A 22,050-nucleotide genomic window follows, 5' to 3' on the forward strand; every position below is an offset into this window, starting at 1 on the left:
TAGAACTGCAACGTTCATCTTCAGGATAGAACTGTAACGTTCATCTTCAAGGTAGAACTGTAATGTTCATCTTCAGGGTAGAACTGTAACGTTCATCATCAGGGTAGAACTGTAACTCGAATCTTCAGGGTAGAACTGTAACGTTCATCTTCAGGATAGAACTGTAACTTGAATCTTCAGGGTAGAACTGTAACATTCATCTTCAGGGTAGAACTGAATCCTCCGCTGTAGAACTGTAACGTTCATTATTAGGGCAGAACTGTAATGTTCATCTTCAGGGTAGAACTGCACCGTTCATCTTCAGGATAGAACTGTAACGTTCATCTTCAGGATAGAACTGTAACGTTCATCTTCAGGATAGAACTGTAACGTTCATCTTCAGGGTAGAACTGTAACGTTCATCTTCAGGGTAGAACTGTAACGTTCATCTTCAGGGTAGAACTGTAACGTTCATCTTCAGGGTAGAACTGTAACGTTCGTCTTCAGGATAGAACTGAAACGTTCATCTTCAGGATAGAACTGTAACGTTCATCTTCAGGGTAGAACTGTAACGTTCATCTTCAGGGTAGAACTGTAACTTTCATCTTCAGGGTAGAACTGTAACGTTCATCTTCAGGGTAGGACTGAATCGTTCATCTTCAGGGTAGAACTGAATCTTCAGGGTAGAACTGTAACGTTCATTATTTGGGTAGAACTGTAATGTTCATCTTCAGGGTAGAACTGTAACGTTCCTTATTAGGGTAGAACTGTAATGTTCATCTTCAGGGTAGAACTGTGACGTTCATCTTCAGGGTAGAACTGTAACGTTCATCTTCAGGGTAGAACTGTAACGTTCATCTTCAGGGTAGAACTGTAACGTTCGTCTTCAGGATAGAACTGAAACGTTCATCTTCAGGATAGAACTGTAACGTTCATCTTCAGGGTAGAACTGTAACGTTCATCTTCAGGATAGAACTGTAACGTTCATCATCAGGATAGAACTGTAACGTTCATCTTCAGGGTAGAACTGTAACGTTCATCATCAGGGTAGAACTGTAACGTTCATTATTAGGGTAGAACTGTAACGTTCATCTTCAGGATAGAACTGTAACGTTCATCTTCAGGATAGAACTGTAACGTTCATCATCAGGGTAGAACTGTAACGTTCATCTTCAGGGTAGAACTGTAACGTTCATCTTCAGGGTAGAACTGTAACGTTCATCTTCAGGATAGAACTGTGACGTTCATCTTCAGGATAGAACTGTAACGTTCATCATCAGGATAGAACTGTAACGTTCATCTTCAGGATAGAACTGTAACGTTCATCTTCAGGGTAGAACTGTAACGTTCATCTTCAGGGTAGAACTGTAACGTTCATCTTCAGGGTAGAACTGTAACGTTCATCTTCAGGATAGAACTGTAACGTTCATCTTCAGGATAGAACTGTAACGTTCATCTTCAGGATAGAACTGTAACTTGAATATTCAAGGTCTAACTGCAAACCTTTCAGCACTTTGGGTTCTACACTTACATCTGAACTGTTGTTATAGCCGTTAACCTTGTAGTTTGACCATCACACGTTGCCCTGTTAGCTTCTGGTCAAATACCAGTATTGTATCAGCCTTCATCTTTCCTCCAAACATAACGTGGCATGTATTAAAAGAGAAGAAAGTAATGTAATTGAACTGAGACATGATGAAATATGAAGGAACCCCACCACATGTCAAAACACATAACACCATCACTGAAAATCATCCTAGATCTTAACAACACTGCTTCATAGAGTTATGAGGTTGCTTGACATCATATTTGAGTTTCCTTGTCATCATATTTATAGTTTAAACATTCAATAAAGCTATATCTGATCCACAGGACGTTTTATCTACTATATCAAGGCACGAGGGTAGCTTATAGAAGCCATACTTGCTCACACACACACACACACACACACACACACATTTACATTTTAGTCATTTACCAGACGCTCTTATCCAGAGCGACTTACAGTAGAGTGCATACATTTTTATTACATTTTTTTTTTTACATTTCATTACATTTTACATACTGAGACAAGGATATCCCTACCGGCCAAACCCTCCCTAACCCGAACGACGCTATGCCAATTGTGCGTCGCCCCACAGACCTCCCGGTTGCGGCCGGCTGCGACAGAGCCTGGGCGCGAACCCAGCCCAGCCTGGGCGCGAACCCAGAGACTCTGGTGGCGCAGCTAGCACTGCGATGCAGTGCCCTAGACCACTGCGCCACCCGGGAGGCCTGACAGGCTAATATCAAATAATGACGATAATGACATTAAGTCCATCTTGAATCTAGAGAGGTAAATCTAGAATCTAGAGACGTACATCTCAAATCTAGAGACATAACGTAAACTCACGTAAACTCGTACATCGCCTTGGTCCGTACAATTGCCCTTATTTTAGCGCCCCAAAAACGTAATACTTCCAGATCAACTGTAATGTCAATACCATTGTAAAGCACAATTTCTCCTCTTTCCAACACAATCAATTACATGACCTAAACGCTGCCCGTTTCTTCATAATTCAAGCAGGCAATGAGCCCCGTCGGGTCTTTTTAAAAATGGCGGGTGGGGAAGCGAAACTAATGCGTGATAGTGAGAAGGAGAGATGTTGTGTGGGAAAATTGCTTTATTACACTCGATCTGTCCAACTTATCACCTTATCGCCTCTAAAATGTAAATAAAACACTATAAAGAGTTTATATAATGTGCCATTACATACCTATTTGAAGGTTTGTGTCGAATTTGAATCGGGCTTTTAGAGCGGTGCTAAAGTGATCTTAGAAGTAAACAGCGGCTTTGAGAATGATGATCGCATGCAATGATGACGCAAAAAATGACTCGGTATCCCCCCCTTACCCCGTCACTGTCAATTTCTTGTTTTTAAACGATGAGAGAAGTGCTACACCTGGTGGAGAGAGATTGTAAGACAGAAATAATTGCTTTATGCGTTCTGTACGTTACGACATGACACGTCATGATGTAACGGAGGGTCTGTTTTTTCAACTTTTCTCCAATACTATGGAGCCATTACCATGTCGATCAACGCTTGAATAGAAACCTAGTTCACACCCCCAATTTTGAAGTCAACACAGTTGCTACAGTCCCATTAGTTTTCTTTGTAGCCTCGTTTGAATGTTGCGGTTGCGCACATTTGTACGGAATGGGGTGAGTTTACGTTACATCTAGAATCTAGAGAAGTAAATCTAGACATCTATTGACGTCAGGAATATGAGTCATGTTTCACTTGTCTGTAATTTATCTGGTGGATTACTAATAATTAACCAGCTCATTAACACGCCATCTTTAGCTCCCCATCGAGTCTAAACATCCACGCACCCTCCTCAGTAATCTTCTACACGGCCAAGAAGTCTGAACCCAGTGTCGCTGCCAGCAGGGGTTGCTATAGATAGCAGGACACCTGTGGAAATGATGAGGGCACCACACCACGGCTCTGACCGTGAAACAATTGAATCCTTAATTCTGTAATCTTCAAAACACTCACTCTTTTGTTACGTAATCTACTAACAGCACAACTTTGGAACACTAAAACACTGTAACGTTGACTCAAAAGTGATGTTGTGTCTGCATTGTCAAGTGTGAGATATCCAGTTTCATCCGCCTCCCCATTACCTTCTCTAACGCGGCTGTTTTTGAAAATAGAATGTGGTATTAACAGGGGGTTAGCACTAGACAATAACACACATTCATTAGAAGTAATAGCGTGTGCCAGATGAGCGCGGGGCCAGGCTATATTCTGCTCTGGGCTCTCACACTGTTAGAAACACTACCCCCACCAATGGAAGCTCTCAGGGGGTAGGTCCATCTAAAGGAGGTAGCCTAAACACGGTAAGGACATCTAAGATGATGTAACTGAATTAGAATGGGCTGCTATTAATATTCGTATGTAGAGGGGGACTGCATTTACATAAACATGATATGATATTTTGCACATTATTTTCACCAGCTTCCTGAAGTCAGCTATGGCTGTTTGTTCCAGCTATAGACCTACATGTACTCTATACAGTCCAAACTATTGCCACAAATGGGAATTTGACCCATTTGAGCAGACCAATCAAATAAGTGTAGAAGAAAGAAGTGTGTAGGACTTGTGTCTGCAACCCACTTCCAGTCCTGCAGTTCACATTCCTCAATGAACAACTGGTTGACGTATTAGCCTGCTAGCATTAGCCTGCTGCCATTGTGAAACGTGTGAGGGTTTATATTTGATTTCCTGTGTTCTGTTCCCATGTAGATGAAAGCAGAGGGATGCCTTTGGGGTGAGCACACGTGCTGCACACTCTACCAGGCCCTCAGCTGTTCACACACAAACAGACGCATGCGCACACACTCACACACAGATGTGCATGCATGCGCACACAAACACACGCGCGTACACACACAGCATGGCTCTGGACTTCATACAGGGTGGGTATTATCTTCTTTAAAACAGGCTATCCTGCTAGGCTAACCCCTGCTAGGAGGATCCCCACTGGGTAGACCTGGGCAGCAACATGCATACAGTACATTCTCTACATTAGAACACACAGGGGATGTCCTCAGCATTTCACACACGTTGTTGGGTGCATACCTGGGCTCAAATACTATTTTGAAATCCTGTCAAATACTTTGTCTGTGCTTGATTGATCTTGCCTGTTGCAATCAATAGAGTAGTCACAAGAGTGTTAACCCTGCCCATCTGGCACTACAGGAAGGCTAACGTTGAACCCAGGTCTGGTGGTTGGTATGTATTTGAGGGAGAGAAGGCAATGAGAGAGACAGAGAGAGAGAGGGAGACGGAGAGAGAGAGACGGAGAGAGAGAGATACAGAGAGAGCGAGACGGAGAGAGAGAGATACAGAGAGAGCGAGACGAAGAGAGAGAGATACAGAGAGAGAGAGAGACGGAGAGAGAGCAAGTCAATAGGCATTACATCGTTGAAGCCCTGATCTCTTTGTCACTAATAATAACCAAGTGAATTTTCGTGAAATGCTCGGTCGATAGAAACCCTTTCTTTTTTGATATGCCTACGCAAGCCTGACGACCTCTGATATAAACCATGGATTAATGGATTGTCCACACACACACACACACACACACACACACACACACACACACACACACACACACACACACACACACACACACACACACACACACACACACACACACACACACACACACACACACACACACACACACACTTGAGCTGGTCATATTACTTTTTCAATCATCGTTTAGATATCTAAGTTCATAAGGTTTATAAAGTACAACAAGTGTTGATGTTAAGGGAGGATGGAAAGATTTGAGGCTGAAACACACACTCACTAACGTGTGTGACACACACACACACACACAGGCGCACTTACCCACACAAAGTACTGCACGCACACACTAACACACAGTACTTGTGGCCCGCCCACACACACACACACAAAGTACTGAGTGCCCACACACACACGTGCGCGATCACACACTCGCTAACGCACATGTACACTCTGAATGTAAAACTCTTACATAAAGAGTCCACGTGTTTTCTGATATGTTACCCATGGTACACTGCGTCTTTTTTACAGTCAAATAAAGGCTATATCTGATTTTGTATAAAGTTAACAGCTTGTCCCACATTCACCATGACCATTCCTAGTGTGATCTACATGAACAGCTCTTCATTTAGATACTGTTTAACACTGACTGGGACGTTTACATGTTGCCAGATTGGCCTTCTAAATTACAGTACAAGACAAAGACCTGCCAGTAAATGGGCCCATTATGGTGACATATGATCTAATACCTTAAATGAGTACTTTAAAGGAAATAGGCTATTTAGTTATATTTCCAGCTGCAAATAGCACTAAATGTCCACCGTATATCTGTAGTAGTAAAGGAATAGAATTCCCAGAGAGGAGCCTTCCACAACAAAGGCTGAAAATGTGCTGATCTGTGGAAATGAACACAGTATATCTCTCTGATTCCCATCTCTGTGTGTGAAAAGCTCTTGGCTGTGTAAGAAACAACAAGCCGAGAGACAATCTTTCATTGAGCGCTTATCTAAAGTCGGCTAAACTCTCGCCTGTCAACCTTGACTTATCAAACAGACGTTTAAACCCCTTCAAAATCCTCTCGTTCTGAACAAAGTTCCAGATGCTTAGTACTGTTAAGTCGACACTCCACACCTCTACTCTGGTTTTGTTTTGCCATGGGGTTATTATTCAGCCCTCCTGTTCATAGGATGCTTTCGATAAAATGCTCTGGATTTCCTAGCCTGGTCGCAGATCATTTTGTGGTGTCTTGTCAACTCCTCTGATCATTGGCAACAGCACAAACAGTTTTGGGACCAGGCCACGAATTCTCTTGAAGCCGTAAGGAAAAAAACTCTTCCATATCCAACAAAATCTCTCTTAATCTCTGATGTCTACGGATGTAGGAGGCAGTTTTCTACAGCAGGGAAATAATCCTGCCACAACAGGAAATGTGAATTATTTTGTGAATTATACTTAATGGACATTTTTTGTAGATTTTTCGTAAGGGGAAAATCAAGTCTGAAATGAAAAACTTTAGAAGCCTTTTTAAACCTCAAATACTCTACAGGTTTGCATTTACTGCTGTGCAGGAGAATTCTCAGCAACAGAAGGGTGATCAAATTAAGATCCTACATCTGTACCTTGTAGGGTAGCTCTGGTGTCATAGGGGTCATAAACAGTAACTATAGGAGAATATATTATCAATGGTGTAATTAAAGGTTATGTTTAATCTATCTGGCTGCTTTAAGGCTCTTTCAGTATAGTACAGCTCGAAGGATTTTGATAGGGAAACTGAGTAAGGCATCAATAATTGGGCACAAGCACCTGTAAGAGAGATCCCTGCTAGATTGGGATCACCAGCCTTAATTCTTCTGAACCACGGATATTTTGTTACTTTGCAATGTTTCTATGACATCACATACTTTGTACTTCCCCAATCAAATCATAAAGTTTTGTAACTTAAGTAACAATGATTTATCTGATGTAACAAAGATTCCTGAGAAGCGTAGATTTTGTTTTACAGACGCAGGCACACTTGCTAGATTTGTGAGAGGGTTTCATTTGAACAAAAGAGAGAAGATAACTTTGGTCTTCCACATGTATCAACTATCAACCAAAATATCTGAGTACTTTTTCAATATCAGTTTATAATTTTTCTGAAGATAACTTTGTGAAACAACACAGTAGATAGTCAGACAGGTGTCAAAGACCTCAGAAACCTCAACCTCACAGCCAGGCACCTTCTACTAATTCCACTGGGTTACACTATGCAAACATTAGAAAGGTTGACCTGGGGAAGCCTACCTTTCCAATATCAACATATTTTCGCTTGACATGACTTTTCTAAAACCTGTCAGGCATTTAACATAAGGATTAGCCCAGTTGCTGCCATGTGTCAACACAGCAATGAACACGTGCTCAGGGTCCAGGGTTAGATGGGGGGTGGAGAGGAAGAAGGTGAGGGAAGAGGAGGAGGAGGAAGAGGGGGAGGGGGAGGAGGAGGAAGGGGGGAGGGGGGTGTTGCTCCAAATACACAACTTCTGTAGCAAGGGAGGAATTAAATGACCCCTGTCCAGATCAGTTTGTGCTATCCTGGCAGCTGACCATAGGAATGGGCAAGACTGGACAAACAGATCTGGGACCATGACAGAATAAAATCACCTATCTACAAATAGGCCTTAGTCGGTGGTCTGTGTGTGTTGCAGCCTGTTGGCCTACTGTGGTTGGGCAGAGCAAGTAAGATCTGTCCCCTGGCACCAAGGCAGTTAGCGTGTCGTGCTAATGTTGCTAACGTCCTTCTAATGGTATTTTCTAAATCCATTTATAAGGAGCAACAGCCACATGGAGTATTGTTTTTATATCGCTCTCCTTACTGCCATGCCCCGGCTTGACTCGGTAAACTGTTTACTTTCACAGAGGCACGAGGATTAGGACAAGCACCTGTCGTCCGGGTTTAGCCGGGGTAGGCCGTCATTGTAAATAAGAATTTGTTCTTAACTGACTTGCCTAGTTAAATAAAGGTTAAATAAATAAAAATAAAAATAAACCTGCCTTTCCCTGAATAAACAAATACAAAGTGGGGTAATAGTATTTCAACTTGATGCCCCCGAAAGCAAACTGAGGGATTTCAAAGCAGTCCCTCTACTGTTAGTCTACTATCCCAGAGCAGTTAATATAGCCACTAATCAATCATCTAGCCACTAATTAATGTCAAGGCTGACATTATTATTGCCTGGCAGGGGGTACTATGCCGTGTCGGACCTGGGAAAACCCATTAGAGAGCTTTGGTTAATGTCCCCCTATCTGTCTGGTCAGTGTGACAGACCTACTGATACCTTCTTTCTCATCAACTGCAGCACTTTACTTCACTTTATAGCACTTTACTGCAGCAATTAACATTTATGGTCCTTATGGTGTATATGATTATTGTATTAATTTGTTCAAATACTTGTGTAGTAACAATATAACTACTATGGTAACAATGTTGTAATAACATGCTGTAATAGTAGTTGAGTGCTTTTTGCAAAACAACATGAATGTCATACCTTCAACCATTTGTCTTTCTGAGACCTACAGCGGGATCACCAGCATCAATGGTGAGCTATTGTTCTCTACACCATCATGGCATGGGACAGATAGCAAAGCTTAGAGAACAACATAACAAAAGCATTCAGAACATGTTCTCCATGTTTTCCACAGGTCTTTACCCGTCATCAGCTGCGCCCCAGTACCATATCCTGCTCTGCTACACTCTTAGAAAAAAGGTTCCAAAAGGGTTCTTCGGCTGTCCCCATAAGAGAACCATTTTTGGTTCTAGTCTAAACCCTTAGTCATACTACAGTATGGACAGCTATCCCCTAGCTAGGCTGAACTATTAGTCCTACTACAGTATGGACAGCTATCCCCTCGCTAGGCTAAACCCTTAGTCATACTACAGTATGGACAACTATCCCCTAGCTAGTCTACACCCTTAGTCATACTACAGTATGGACAGCTATCCCCTAGCTAAACCCTTAGTCATACTACAGTATGGACAACTATCCCCTAGCTATCCCCTAGCTAAACCCTTAGTCATACTACAGTATGGACAGCTATCCCCTAGCTAGTCTAAACCCTTAGTCATACTACAGTATGGACAGCTATCCCCTAGCTAGTCTAAACCCTTAGTCATACTACAGTATGGACAACTATCCCCTAGCTAGTCTAAACCCTTAGTCATACTACAGTATGGACAACTATCCCCTAGCTAGTCTAAACCCTTAGTCCTACTACAGTATGGACAACTATCCCCTAGCTAGTCTAAACCCTTATTCCTACTACAGTATGGACAACTATCCCCTAGCTAGTCTAAACCTTTAGTCATACTACAGTATGGGCAGCTATCCCCTAGCTAGGCTAAACCCTTAGTCATACTACAGTATGGACATACTGTGTCTGCAATAGGAGTCTCACCACGTCGTTCAAGTGTGAAGCAACAACTACTACTACTACATCACAACAAGAGAAGAATAGAAAAACAACAACAACAACATCCATAACAACAACAGCTAGAGAAGAACAGGAATATTACAACAACATCCATAACAACAACAGCTAGAGAAGAATAGCAAAACAACAACAACATCCACAACAACAACAACAGCTAGAGAAGAATAGCAAAACAACAACAACATCCACAACAACAACAACAGCTAGAGAAGAATAGCAAAACAACAACAACATCCACAACAACAACAACAGCTAGAGAAGAATAGCAAAACAACAACAACATCCAAGTGAGAGCGAGAGAGATAGAGAGAACTAAATGGCAGAAGAAAAACAGCCCTGCGCTTCAGGCTGCAGATGAGTTGTGGGCCTAGAATGGTGTCTGTGGCGCTAATCAGTGCTGCCTAAGAAGAGGGGTCAGAGGCAACGTCCCCTTCTCTGACAAACTGGGCAGGGTGATAGAAAGCACACAGCTGGGGAAAAAGAGGGATGAGAGAAAGAGAGAGAGTGAGAAAGTGGAGAGAGAGAGAAAGGGGAGAGTGTGTAAGACAGAGAGGTATCTTTATAAATGAAGCACTGTGTAAGGCGATACATAAACTTCCCTACTGTACTATGTTATGGCTACTTGGGTGTAAAACCTTAACACATGGTTCCTGGTTCCTGGTTCAGGAACAGCTAAGAGAGGAACTACCTGGTATTCCCGTAATGTATAGAACCTGCGGTAGTAGTAATGTATAGTACATAAACTACAGTACTGGGCTATGTTATGTTATGGTTACTTGTGTGAAGCCTTAACATATGTTAAGATGCCTCAGGAACTGGTATTCCCATTACGCCAAGATAGAAAACCTGTGTCCTGTAAAAGTATAACTCACACAGGCGTGACAGGTGCTCTAAAGCTGGACTGAGACTAGGTTACATCAAAACTTAACTGACTCAACAAAGAGTAGTGAGAGAGAGAGCACATAAGGGTCTACTGCTTAACTTTAGACAAACAAGTAGCGTATATTGATGTGTAGAAGTAATTCCATCAGTGGCTTTACCTATAGACAAATTTCTCCAGAAAAATACAAGAAAATAATGGATTATTGTTTTTGACAAAGACCGCGACTGAAGACTTCTCCTTTTAACAAAAGACATTTGATCTATAATCCGAATAATCAGTTATCTCCACATCTGTCCACAGTTAAAGCAGATTCACTACATGAAACAATGATTTATTTACAATTCACTGGTCGAGGTCATTTTTCATTGAATTAGCTACTACAGTGGTTACTATGTAGTTACATGTAATTACACACATTTCAAGAAATGGTTGCAAGTTGATAGTTCAACCAAATTTCAAATGTACATATTTGTTTTCTTATCTTTAAAGCAGTTTATGGTCAAGGAGAGACTACAAATGTCTACACTTGTAATAGCCTGAACTATCCCTTTAAGTGTACTGTGACCCAAAATGAATGTGTATTATTAGTTAGGACTGGTGAGTAGGCTATAAATCATGTGTAGAGAGGTTAATCATTCTATCTTCTTCTAATTGATGGACGGCTATAAACCATGTTGTGTGTCAGGTGAGGGGTCTGCATATATAGAAATTGTTGCTGTTTTAAAATAGAATGAGTGGGCAGGCAAGCCATATAAGGACTGCTCTAACATTTCACTTTCTAGCTCAGCAACACACAAACATGGCCGCTTGATCCTACGCCTCTCTGCACACGCACGCGTGCATACACGTGTGCAAATACACACACAAACATACACGGGTGTGCACACACACACACATTTAACTCTGTTCCGTTCCATTCCCGGTCAAATCCTTACTCTCATCCTTATCGTTAATCAGAGGGCGTGTCAAACAGGGGTGTAAATTGCACATATTTACTCTACTATTTACTGTCTCAAACTCAAACACATAAGGCCTAGTTCATAGACTCATATTATATTCTGTGACCACGATCAAAAATCGAAACGTCAAGAAAAATCGCCTACCTGTGCCATTTCACTGGGCTATAATTCTAAATGTAACTGTAAAAATATAGATTTTGGTTGCAATAAGGGCGATAAATGTACATTTGTTGGTAAAATGACATTTAAAAAGTGATTTAGAAACAGACGTCAAGAGCCCGTGCTGTGCTGCATTCTCTTGTCTTGATCGAGCAGATCGCTTCTCTCACCACTTTTATACTGAATTACGTCTTATATATTTTAAGCCTCGAGACATGTAATATGACATATTACTTATGATCTCTCCCCTTTTCTAGTTACTCAATCATGAAAAGTCCCCATAACTACGATCTCTCCCCTTTTCTAGTTACTCCATCATGATAAGTCCCCATAAACTACGATCTCTCCCCTTTTCTAGTTACTCCATCATGATAAGTCCCCATAAACTCCCTTTAAACTGTGCAATATTCCTCTCTCAAACAGCCTACTTTACCACGGCTCACTGGTTTACATGGTAAAATGTGGGGTTTTCTATGATCAAATCGTACATATTAGTGCACTAAAATACTGCTTGTACCCTTTTGCATGTACACTAGGTGTACAAAGACATGGACAGTACAGCGGCTTCAGGCCAGTAAACAGTTGGGCCAACTTTATGATTACAAGTAGTAGCAAAACAAAGGCTTACTTTGTTATTGTAAAAGTTAACACTGATAATCAATGTTATATGAGAGTCAACATTGAGAAGTTAACACTGATAATCTATCATAAACCAGACTAAATCCAGTATAAACTACCCATGCATAAGTATTCACACCTATGTTGAATAAAATGTTAATACAGTCAATAATTACAGCTTTCTTAATATACATTCACAAAGTTATATTTAATCAGTGGAAAATATGTCAATGATTAGCAAATAAGATAATACAATTTTTTTCAACATGTAAATCAAGGGCAAGGTTGCATAATCCAAGATTGATAATCAGTTATATTACACTGACGCTGGTAAACTTTACACACCTGAAAATAATCATGGTTTGGGAAATTCCGTATGTGTCATTACTGTAGATATTGTATCAAATGTACTTTTTGAAGAAGACATCAAAGGCTATTACATTGTACAAATAAGATTATTTATTACATATAATTTTTCACATAAGATTACAAAGTTATATGTTGAATCTGATATCAAATAACGATTTATTGTTGCTATGACATTTGTTCCACTGACAATGTAAGCATACGATGGGACATGATAATAAAATGAAGTGGATATGTAACTACACTGTAGGGGGATTAGAGGAAATTCTTAGTTAACTTTTCATGGAATGAGATAGTCTTCAATAAACTCAATTCATCTCTTCATTATCGATAATAAATATTGTTGTATTTTAAACTAGTGAAATAAATAAAATATCTATTTACAACAACTTGTGTAATGTGTTTGAATGGCAAGTTAATTTGGCCTAGGAGATGCTAAAGGTTATAACAAAAGTGGTAAACATTGTATTTGTGATTTCTCTTAAAAACTAATATATTAGATTTATTATATACTATATTGAGAACAGAATATTCCATAACGTTATAGTTATATAAATAGCAATAAAGTTGTTATCACAAGGTCTCCATTCAACGTCTCAAATAACGGTTGTTACAAGTTGTTAATAAAAGGTCTAGTATTTAGCTCACGTTCATTTACTGGCATCTGTAGAATCTCTTGGGCTGTTTATTGCTTATTTACTTAACAAAAACAATGATGTATTCATTATTTAAGAGGGAGATCTAATACTTTCATTTACTTCTAAAGTTCCTCAACTCACATAAGCACGGGTTTCAGTCGAACCCAATTGATTTTTGTGCTAATATTCTCTAAAGTAGAAATAATAAAAAACAAACAAATTAAAGTATAATAACATCAAAACAAAGGGAATGTTTTAGGAAACACAAATATTATGAGAAACGACTAATACATTCTTCAACATACTAAAGTTCTATATAACTATGACTAGCAAATGTATTTTAATTTCAACAAAATTATTTTCAGTTTTGCCTTTAGTCCGTCTTGCCTACTTTACTTTGAGCACAGTACTGCTTGTGTTTCAATATGAGACCTTACTGTCTGTTATAAACATATACAGTGTGTGTGTGTGTGTGTGTTTGAGACTGAGTGAGACAGCTCTTCTATAAAAGATCTTTGTTCTAATATTCTCTGTTTTCTCTTTTTCCTCTCTTCCTGACTGTTTCCATGGTGAGACTGTCTGTAAAACTCTGTTTGAGACCGTGCTACTCCGCTCCATGGGAGAATGAACACTAGTGAGCCACAGTGAAATAAATGATTGTACAGAAACACTGTAGGCCATTGAGCCCACCCCTTCCACCTCATCCATCTTGCTCACATGGATGACATTGAGGAGCTTTGGGAAGTGTTTTTTTCCTCTTTCCACAGCTTTTACAAAACGTATATACACTATATACACTGCCACCATCCGACTACAGTATTCCTTGAGACAATTGTTCAGAAGTTTGAATTCCATCATCCGTAGCTAGTTAGAGAAAGATATATGCATGAATACCAGCCTGCCAAATCTCCCTTCAACAAATGTATTTTCCATCCCTATTCCTCGGAAGTTGGAATTCCCTCAATGCGGCTAAGGAGACATTTATTAATTGATATATTCCTCCTAAATCCCCCTTGGAACTAATTCATTTTCATACACACCTTTGGGATAACAGTCATGGCATATATGTCTTCCCATACATAGCCGGTCTATGGCACATAGCATACCGGTATATGTGCATATATTTGCAGCAATATTTCCCTTACCTCTGGAAGTGTTCGTTGGACGTCTTGGCTCCCATATATCCTCCTTGGCTTTTCCCCGACATTTCACCAGTTTCGCCGTTCTTGACACCTTCGATGTGAGCCTCAAAGAGAGCTTTATCCCAGGCCTGTTGCATGGCCAAACAAAATCACTAACTAGTCCTTTATCTCCACTAACCAACCACACACACCCCTCAGAAAAGTTGTTACTGGCTGTCGCCGTTGGAGGGGCTATAAATAAAAAATCCTTTGGTGTAACTCTCTCTCTCCCTTGCGATGGCCGACCGATAGCCTAGGGAAGCTGTTGAATACTGTACGCGCGGTCCTGTGGACTACTTTAACTCAGCAGGAACTTTTCCTCTCTCTTCCCTCTCTCTCACTTTCTCCCCAGTGCTTCTCCTGACAGACAGCGACAATGGCAGTCAGCAAAGCCCCTGGCCTTAGCTCTCTCTCTTCCTCTCTCTCTGCTTTCTCTCTCCTTCTCTCTCTGCTTTCTCTCGTCCTCCTCTTCTCCCCAGTGACAGAAAGTAAAACCCCAGGGGAGGTGGGTGTTCAAAGGTAAACGACCACAGTTGAATGAAGAGTTTGAGGAAACGACAGAGGTGGGGAGGTTTGGAGGGATAGGGAGGGAGGGGGTGGTAAGTTAAAAGGCTCTTGACCAAATTGGGAGTCCCTGCCTGCTGGCCCTGTGGCGGTAGTGTGTGCATCATATTCGGACGGTGTGTGTAACAACAGGGGAAGAGTCCTCCTTACGCCACGCTGTTGATTATCACCTCATGCTCACATACACACACATACACAGACACACACACGCATGCAAGCAGGCACACACATGTGTGTGCATGTGTGAGTGTGTGTGTATGCAGGCGTGTGCATGCGTGTGTGTAGGGGCTGCTCCCAGTCCCTAATTCCCTAGGACACAGTGTCAGATTATTCACATTTTGTGGTGGCCTGTCTGTCTGGGGTTACACATCTGTGCCTGAGCCAAAAGTCCTGGGACCCCTTTCAATCATAAATCACTACTGGGGAAGAAAAGTACTGAGTGGAAGAGTCAGCTACTACACTCTCTACCAGTTCACTTTACCCCTAAAGAGTCAGCTACTACCCTCTCTACCAGTTCACTTCACCCTTAAAGAGTCAGCTACTACCCTCTCTACCAGTTCACTTTACCCTTAAAGAGTCAGCTACTACCCTCTCTACCAGTTCACTTCACCCTTAAAGAGTCAGCTACTACCCTCTCTACCAGTTCACTTTACCCTTAAAGAGTCAGCTACTACCCTCTCTACCAGTTCACTTCACCCTTAAAGAGTCAGCTACTACCCTCTCTACCGGTTCACTTTACCTCTAAAGAGTCAGCTACTACCCTCTCTACCAGTTCACTTCACCCTTAAAGAGTCAGCTACTACCCTCTCTACCAGTTCACTTCACCCTTAAAGAGTCAGCTACTACCCTCTCTACCAGTTCACTTCACCCTTAAAGAGTCAGCTGCTACCCTCTCTACCAGTTCACTTCACCCTTAAATAGTCAGCTACTACCCTCTCTACCAGTTCACTTCACCCTTAAAGAGCCAGCTACTACCCTCTCTACCAGTTCACTTCACCCTTAAAGAGTCAGCTGCTACCCTCTCTACCAGTTCACTTCACCCTTAAATAGTCAGCTACTACCCTCTCTACCAGTTCACTTCACCCTTAAAGAGCCAGCTACTACCCTCTCTACAGGTTTCCAAAGGATGAATAGTGCTGGCTGACTAAGGAGTGAGAGAGTGTCAGCCCCTTCCCCTTGCTTACTTTACACAAAATACAGTCCTTAAAGGTGCAGACTGTGTCCTTAAGTCCTTAAAAGTGCAGAATGTGGTATCACTGCCTGAAGGGACAGGGTGGTGGTGGGTGCAGACTGTGGTATCACTGCCTGAAGGGACAGGGTGGTGGTGGGTGCAGACTGTGGTATCACTGCCTGAAGGGACAGGGTGGTGGTGGGTGCAGACTGTGGTATCACTGCCTGAAGGGACAGGGTGGTGGTGGGTGCAGAATGTGGTATCACTGCCTGAAGGGACAGGGTGGTGGTGGGTGCAGACTGTGGTATCACTGCCTGAAGGGACAGGATGGTGGTGAGTGCAAACTGTGGAATAATGCACGTTAAACAGAGGAGTTGATTAAAGAAACGGTTATTGGGGGGCATAATATTATGTCTGGCAACCAACCCTAGGCTTGTTTCCACAGGACAAGAATAGAGGATTGTCTAAACTGGGATTTCCTCTCGTCTGGTTGCCAGATATAGTATAAAAGCACAACAGTTTTCTTTGATAATCCTGGCTGGCTTGATGTTATAGCGACATCATTCAGACAGAATAAAAACACACCTTATGTAATAGTGGCCTACCAATGGAACATAACGGACAATTTCACATGTATGACTCCGCATTATCCGTCTAATGTATCACCTGTCTCAAACTAGTAGTGACCACTGTTTCATCAATGGATATTTTTCTCCCTGAAAAGCTTGTTTCTATTATTCAGTTGTAACCTAACCCTACTGATGGAACATAATGGACTTCACAATTTCACATGTATAACACTTCGTTAAATGTGTCATCTCCCACTGGGCACAGACGTCAATTGAACGTCATTTCATTGAAAAGACGTGGAGACAACGTTGATTCAACCATTGTGTACTCAGCGGCGTCATGTTCGTAACAACATCTGTATCCCTGAAAACATGTACGTCTCTAAATCAAACCCTAACGCTTTTTGACTGTGTGATGACAGATCAGCCTCCCCAATGTGCTAGAACCACGGACAGGGAGACAAATGTCTTCTAACTAGATGGACAAATAAATCATGATAATGTAGAGAGTACAGGCCGCTCAGGTCCCAGTGTCCTGGACAGGAGACATCAACTCTACATCTACACATCATCTGTTTTGATGAGTGATGGCAAAGCTGATAGATTTCTTGTTGACAACCCCCGGTAACTCTGGGGGAGCATGCAGGCATGTACATACTCAAGCGTGTGAGCACACACACGCGTGAATTTTTGGCCCGCGAGAGAGATACTACTACTGTACTGAGCCTGTGACAGAAGGAAGAAAGGTGCTTTTTGTCCCCTGCGATGAAATCGGGGAGGGGACTGTGGATCTGTCTCTGTACGTTCCACGCGGTATCTCAGACACCATTGGTCCAATTTTTACGAAACTTGAGTGAATGGTGCATCTTGCCATAGAAATCTGGCATTTACGAAATTACACTGATTGTCGATGATGGTGGCGCTATAACAAGAGATTGAACATGAAAACTTTGAAAAGTCATGGCCCTCACCCCGTTCAACCGAGAGTCGTGAAATTCGTTACATAGGTCCCTCATCATTCGTGGGTGACGACATGTTTACTGTTGACTTGTTCCTTGATGAATAGAGTAATGAAACTTTCAAAAAGAATATTCAGTGTTTGAGAATTCTATTTTAGGACGTTCAGTGTTCGAAAGTTTAATTTTGGAATGTTCAGTGGTTGAGAGTTCAATTCCAGGTGAAGCTGGTTGAGAGAATGCCAAAAGTGTGCAAAGCTGTCATCAAGGCAAAGAGTGGCTACTTTGAAGAATCTAAATATATGTTGATTTGTTTAACACTTTTTTACTACAGTATTCCATATATGTTATTTCGTTGTTTTGATATATTCACTATTATTCTACAATGAAGAAAATATAAAAAATAAAGAAAAACCCTTGAATGATTAGGTTTGTCCAAACTTTTGACTGGTACTGTATGTCTGGAGTGAAATCATTGCATGCTTCATGGCCTGAAGGAGGTTGGTACGCTCTTGGGGATGGCAAACATACATCTTCTACCTGTATTGCAATTGTGTATTGTATTTTACAGTATTGTACTGTACTCATGTTTTGTAGTGGTCCTGTACGTGGCTCAGTACATAAGAGCATGGCACTAGAGTTGTGGGTTCGATTCCCACTGGGGTCACATACCAAAATGTGTGGACTGTTGTCACTTTATATCAAAGTGTCTGCTACGTAAATGGCATATATTACAGTATTACAGTACTGTATTGGCCAATGCACTTTTTGTAAAGCAGTGTGACCCCACCCCCACCAATCAAAATGACCCCAGAAACTTCCTTTTGGATACATGTTTACTGTATAAGGGATGCATTTCTTTCTTGTTTTGGACTTTCTGGATTATTTGCGTATTGAATTGATATTGTATTACTGCACCGTAGAGCTAGAAAACACAATTATTTTGCTGCACCTGCTGTAACATGTTAATGCGCGACCAATAAAGTTTTATTTTATTTGTTGCATAACCTTGTCAATATCAGATTTGTAAAAAATTGACTGTGAAGTAAAATCATAATAGTTATCATCATAGTAGTACGTTTGAGTTACAATTGCCTTCGGAATGTATTCAGACTTTTTCCACATTTTGTTACGTTGCAACCTTATTCTAAAATGTATTAAATTGTTTTTTCCCCTCATCAATCTACACACAATACCCCATAATGACAAAGCAACATTTTTTTTTTAAATGTTTGCTAATTTATAAAAAATAAAACACTGAAATATCACACTTACATAAGTATTGAGACCCTTTACTCAGCACTTTGTTGAAGCACCTTTGGCAGCGATTCCAGCATCGAGTCTTCTTGGGTATGATGCTACAAGCTTGACACACCTGTATTTCTCCCATTCTTCTCTGCAGATCCTCTCAATCTCTGTCAGGTTGGATGGGGAGCGTTGCTGCACAGATATTTTCAGGTCTGTCCAGAGATGTTCGCTCGGGTTCAAGTCCGGGCTCTGGCTGGGCCACTCAAGAACATTCAGAGACTTATCCCGAAGCCTTCAGTCTGGCCACTCTACCATAAAGGCCTGATTGGTGGAGTGCTGCAGAGATGGTTTCCTTCTGGAAGATTCTCCCATCTCCACAGAGGAACTCTAGAGCTCTGTCAGAGTGACCATCAGGTTCTTGGTCACCTCCCTGACCAAGGCCCTTCTCCCCCGATGGATCAGTTTGCCATGTCCAATCAATTGAATTTACCACAGGTGGACTCCAATGAAGTTGTAGAAACATCTCAAGGATGGTCAATGGAAACAGGATGCACCTGAGCTCAATTTCGAGTCTCATAGCAAAGGGTCTGAAAACGTATGTAAATAACTTATTTCTGTTTATTATTTGTTATAAATTTGCTAACATTTATAAAAACCTGTTCTCGTTTTGTCATTATGGGGTATTGTGTGTAGATTGATGAGGATTTTATTTATTTAATCCATTTTAGAATAAGGCCGTAACGTAACAAAATGTGGAAAAGGTCAAGATGTCTGAATACTTTCCGAATGCACGGTATATCACAAGCTTTATGTTTCTACTTTACAGACATACATAATCATTATGTAGTTCTCAGAATCTGTAGTAGACAAACCAATTGACATGTAAAATGTACAGGTTTACCAAACATTGAAGTGATCATCATTTAAGAGCAGTTTGATTAAGTAATAGTAATATGTCTTCCAACAAAAGAGAAGAGAATCATATTAAAAGTAACGTGGGCGTTGCGAAAGGCAATTACTTTATATGAACATATATTGCAATGTGAAACATGTATTTTAGATGAAACACTGATTAAGTTTGGTGAAAAAGTGACTGTATGATTTTGTGTGTTGTACTTAGTCGATTGAAAATGTGCTTAGAGTTACTAAGCAACTGTCTTTTTGATTGTGTTTTGAGTTTTGTACTAAGTGTTGTGAAAATGTAACACAAAATTGCACCAAAGCGATAAAAAAAAATGGCAGGAAATATGCCGTAGTACTGACAGATGCCAATCATTTTTAATAAACTGAGAGTTGCCCATCTTTATTAAATAAACACATTTTCCAGTCTTTTTTTCCCAACTCGTGTGTTTTTGGTTTTAACAGTAGATTAGAGGGAGAGGTGGGAGGAACCTGTGGATTGGAACCATTTTTGACAAACAATAAATGAAAGTGAAACGAAAAACTCTGTGTGTCCCTGTCAGACTATGGCTTAGTCTCATCACTTCGTCACAATAATTCACCAAAACACAGACAACCATAACATTCCACCCAGGCCTGCTTGGTAAGAGCAGCTCCCTTCCCTCTCCATGCGATCAGTTTTCCAGAACAGAAACGTTCACGGAGGATACAGCTGAGAATTCCATTCCCCAGAACACGGCAGCAGGGCATTCCCATGAAGGGGTTGGGTATGTTGATTTTGCGGGGGATTTAACCAGATGTGTGAAGTCATTATCTAGGCTTATCTTTATAATGAAAACCATTTGAATATGCTACCTTTATCTCATTACCAAATCAAATGTTATTTGTCACATGCGCCGAATACAACCCGTGTAGACCTTACAGTGAAATGCTGATTTACAAGCCCTCAACCAACAACGCTTTAAGAAGTAAAAAAACAAGTGTTAAGAAAAAATAAATAAGTAGAAAATAAAAGTAACAAGTAATTTAAACAGCAGCAGTAAAATCACAAGCAAGGCTATATACAGGGGGTACCGGTACAGAGTCAATGTGCGGCGGCACCGGTTAGTCGAGGATTATGCTAAACCCTCTGTGTTTGGACTCGACGGCCGGTATTTGACGTATGCGCGCGCACGCACGCGCACACACGCACACACAGGTCAGCTGTGGCTAAGGCCATGGCGTGAGAAGAAGGTATCAATTTCGCCTTGTCTGTTCTCTCATTATCTTGCTCTTTCATTCTCTCTCCCTCTCATGCTCACTAACCCTACTGGGGCCTGGGGCTCTAAGTCGCTTATGCCTGGAGCCCCAGGCCCCCCAATCCACAGAGGACGTTGTTCGTTGGTCCCTGTTGCTACCTCCATATCTATGCGGAGAACGCCTGACCTCATAAAATAGGCTTAAAAAAGGAATGAAGGCACCGGCCGTCGCCGATGACAACAGCTCGTAAATTCCATTGTTCACACGGGTATGGCAGATGCATTTTTTCTATGGAGAACTAAAATTACATAGTGACAGAGCATGGCACTGGGTTCAGATACACTGCCTCCTGTGTTATATTAGTGGGGTTTTAGGTTTGAGGAAGAGGTACAAAGAGGACTGTTTTAAATGGTTGTGAAAAAAGACTTGAGAACGTTTTATGGAATAGAACAGCACTCACACACCAACACTTAGTTAACACGAGGTGTTGGGATTGTAAAAGCACAGGATGAAACAAGCCTAGTGTTGCTAACCAAAAGATTGAAGTAGCAAAACAAATGTCATGGACATTCTAATGACGTTTGATGCTGAGTAAAGAGTTAAGGTTGAGGCTAGGGTTAGGGTCGACCCGGGATGTGGACATGAAGCTAGGGCTAGGTTGTAGTTGAGGGTTAGTGTGTTCAGGCTAGGGTAACAGCTGTAAACTACTAATTGTGGATGTTATGTATTCCCATAGACATACTGTAGGTCATTGGCTATGATTTAAAATTATATTACCACATTTCCAACTACAGCAAAAATGAATCGAACAACATTCACTCAACACAAGTATTAAAGAACCATTATTAAACTGTAGTTTGATTTATTGTAGCTTTATTTTATGTCTCCCTCTCTAAGGGCTACATTGAAACCAACACCATTTAGTTCTGGGTACTTAGTTACCGAACAAACACTAGTTTAATACCAGTCCCATCAAATAAAGTGCTACTGATATAATATTACAGTAATTGAATTAGAGGTTAAATCCATCTCATCTCCATTGGGACCCCGGCGCCATGGTGTCTGAACCACTAAA

General features: G+C 41.1%; 1 protein-coding gene across 1 annotated transcript in view; it reads right to left on the reverse strand.

Annotated features, from left to right (window-relative positions):
• Nucleotides 1-14,840, reverse strand: part of LOC129851579 (RNA-binding protein 20-like) — a 53,719-nt gene extending 38,879 nt beyond the window's left edge. The window contains exon 1 of the mRNA XM_055918189.1: nucleotides 14,293-14,840. Within this exon, the coding sequence (XP_055774164.1) occupies nucleotides 14,293-14,426 (134 nt within the window). The 5' untranslated portion in view covers nucleotides 14,427-14,840. The remainder of the gene's footprint in view (nucleotides 1-14,292) is intronic.
• Nucleotides 14,841-22,050: the final 7,210 nt, after the last annotated feature.

This window comes from Salvelinus fontinalis, chromosome 3 (genome assembly GCF_029448725.1).
Source record: "Salvelinus fontinalis isolate EN_2023a chromosome 3, ASM2944872v1, whole genome shotgun sequence".
Taxonomy (NCBI): domain Eukaryota; kingdom Metazoa; phylum Chordata; class Actinopteri; order Salmoniformes; family Salmonidae; genus Salvelinus; species Salvelinus fontinalis.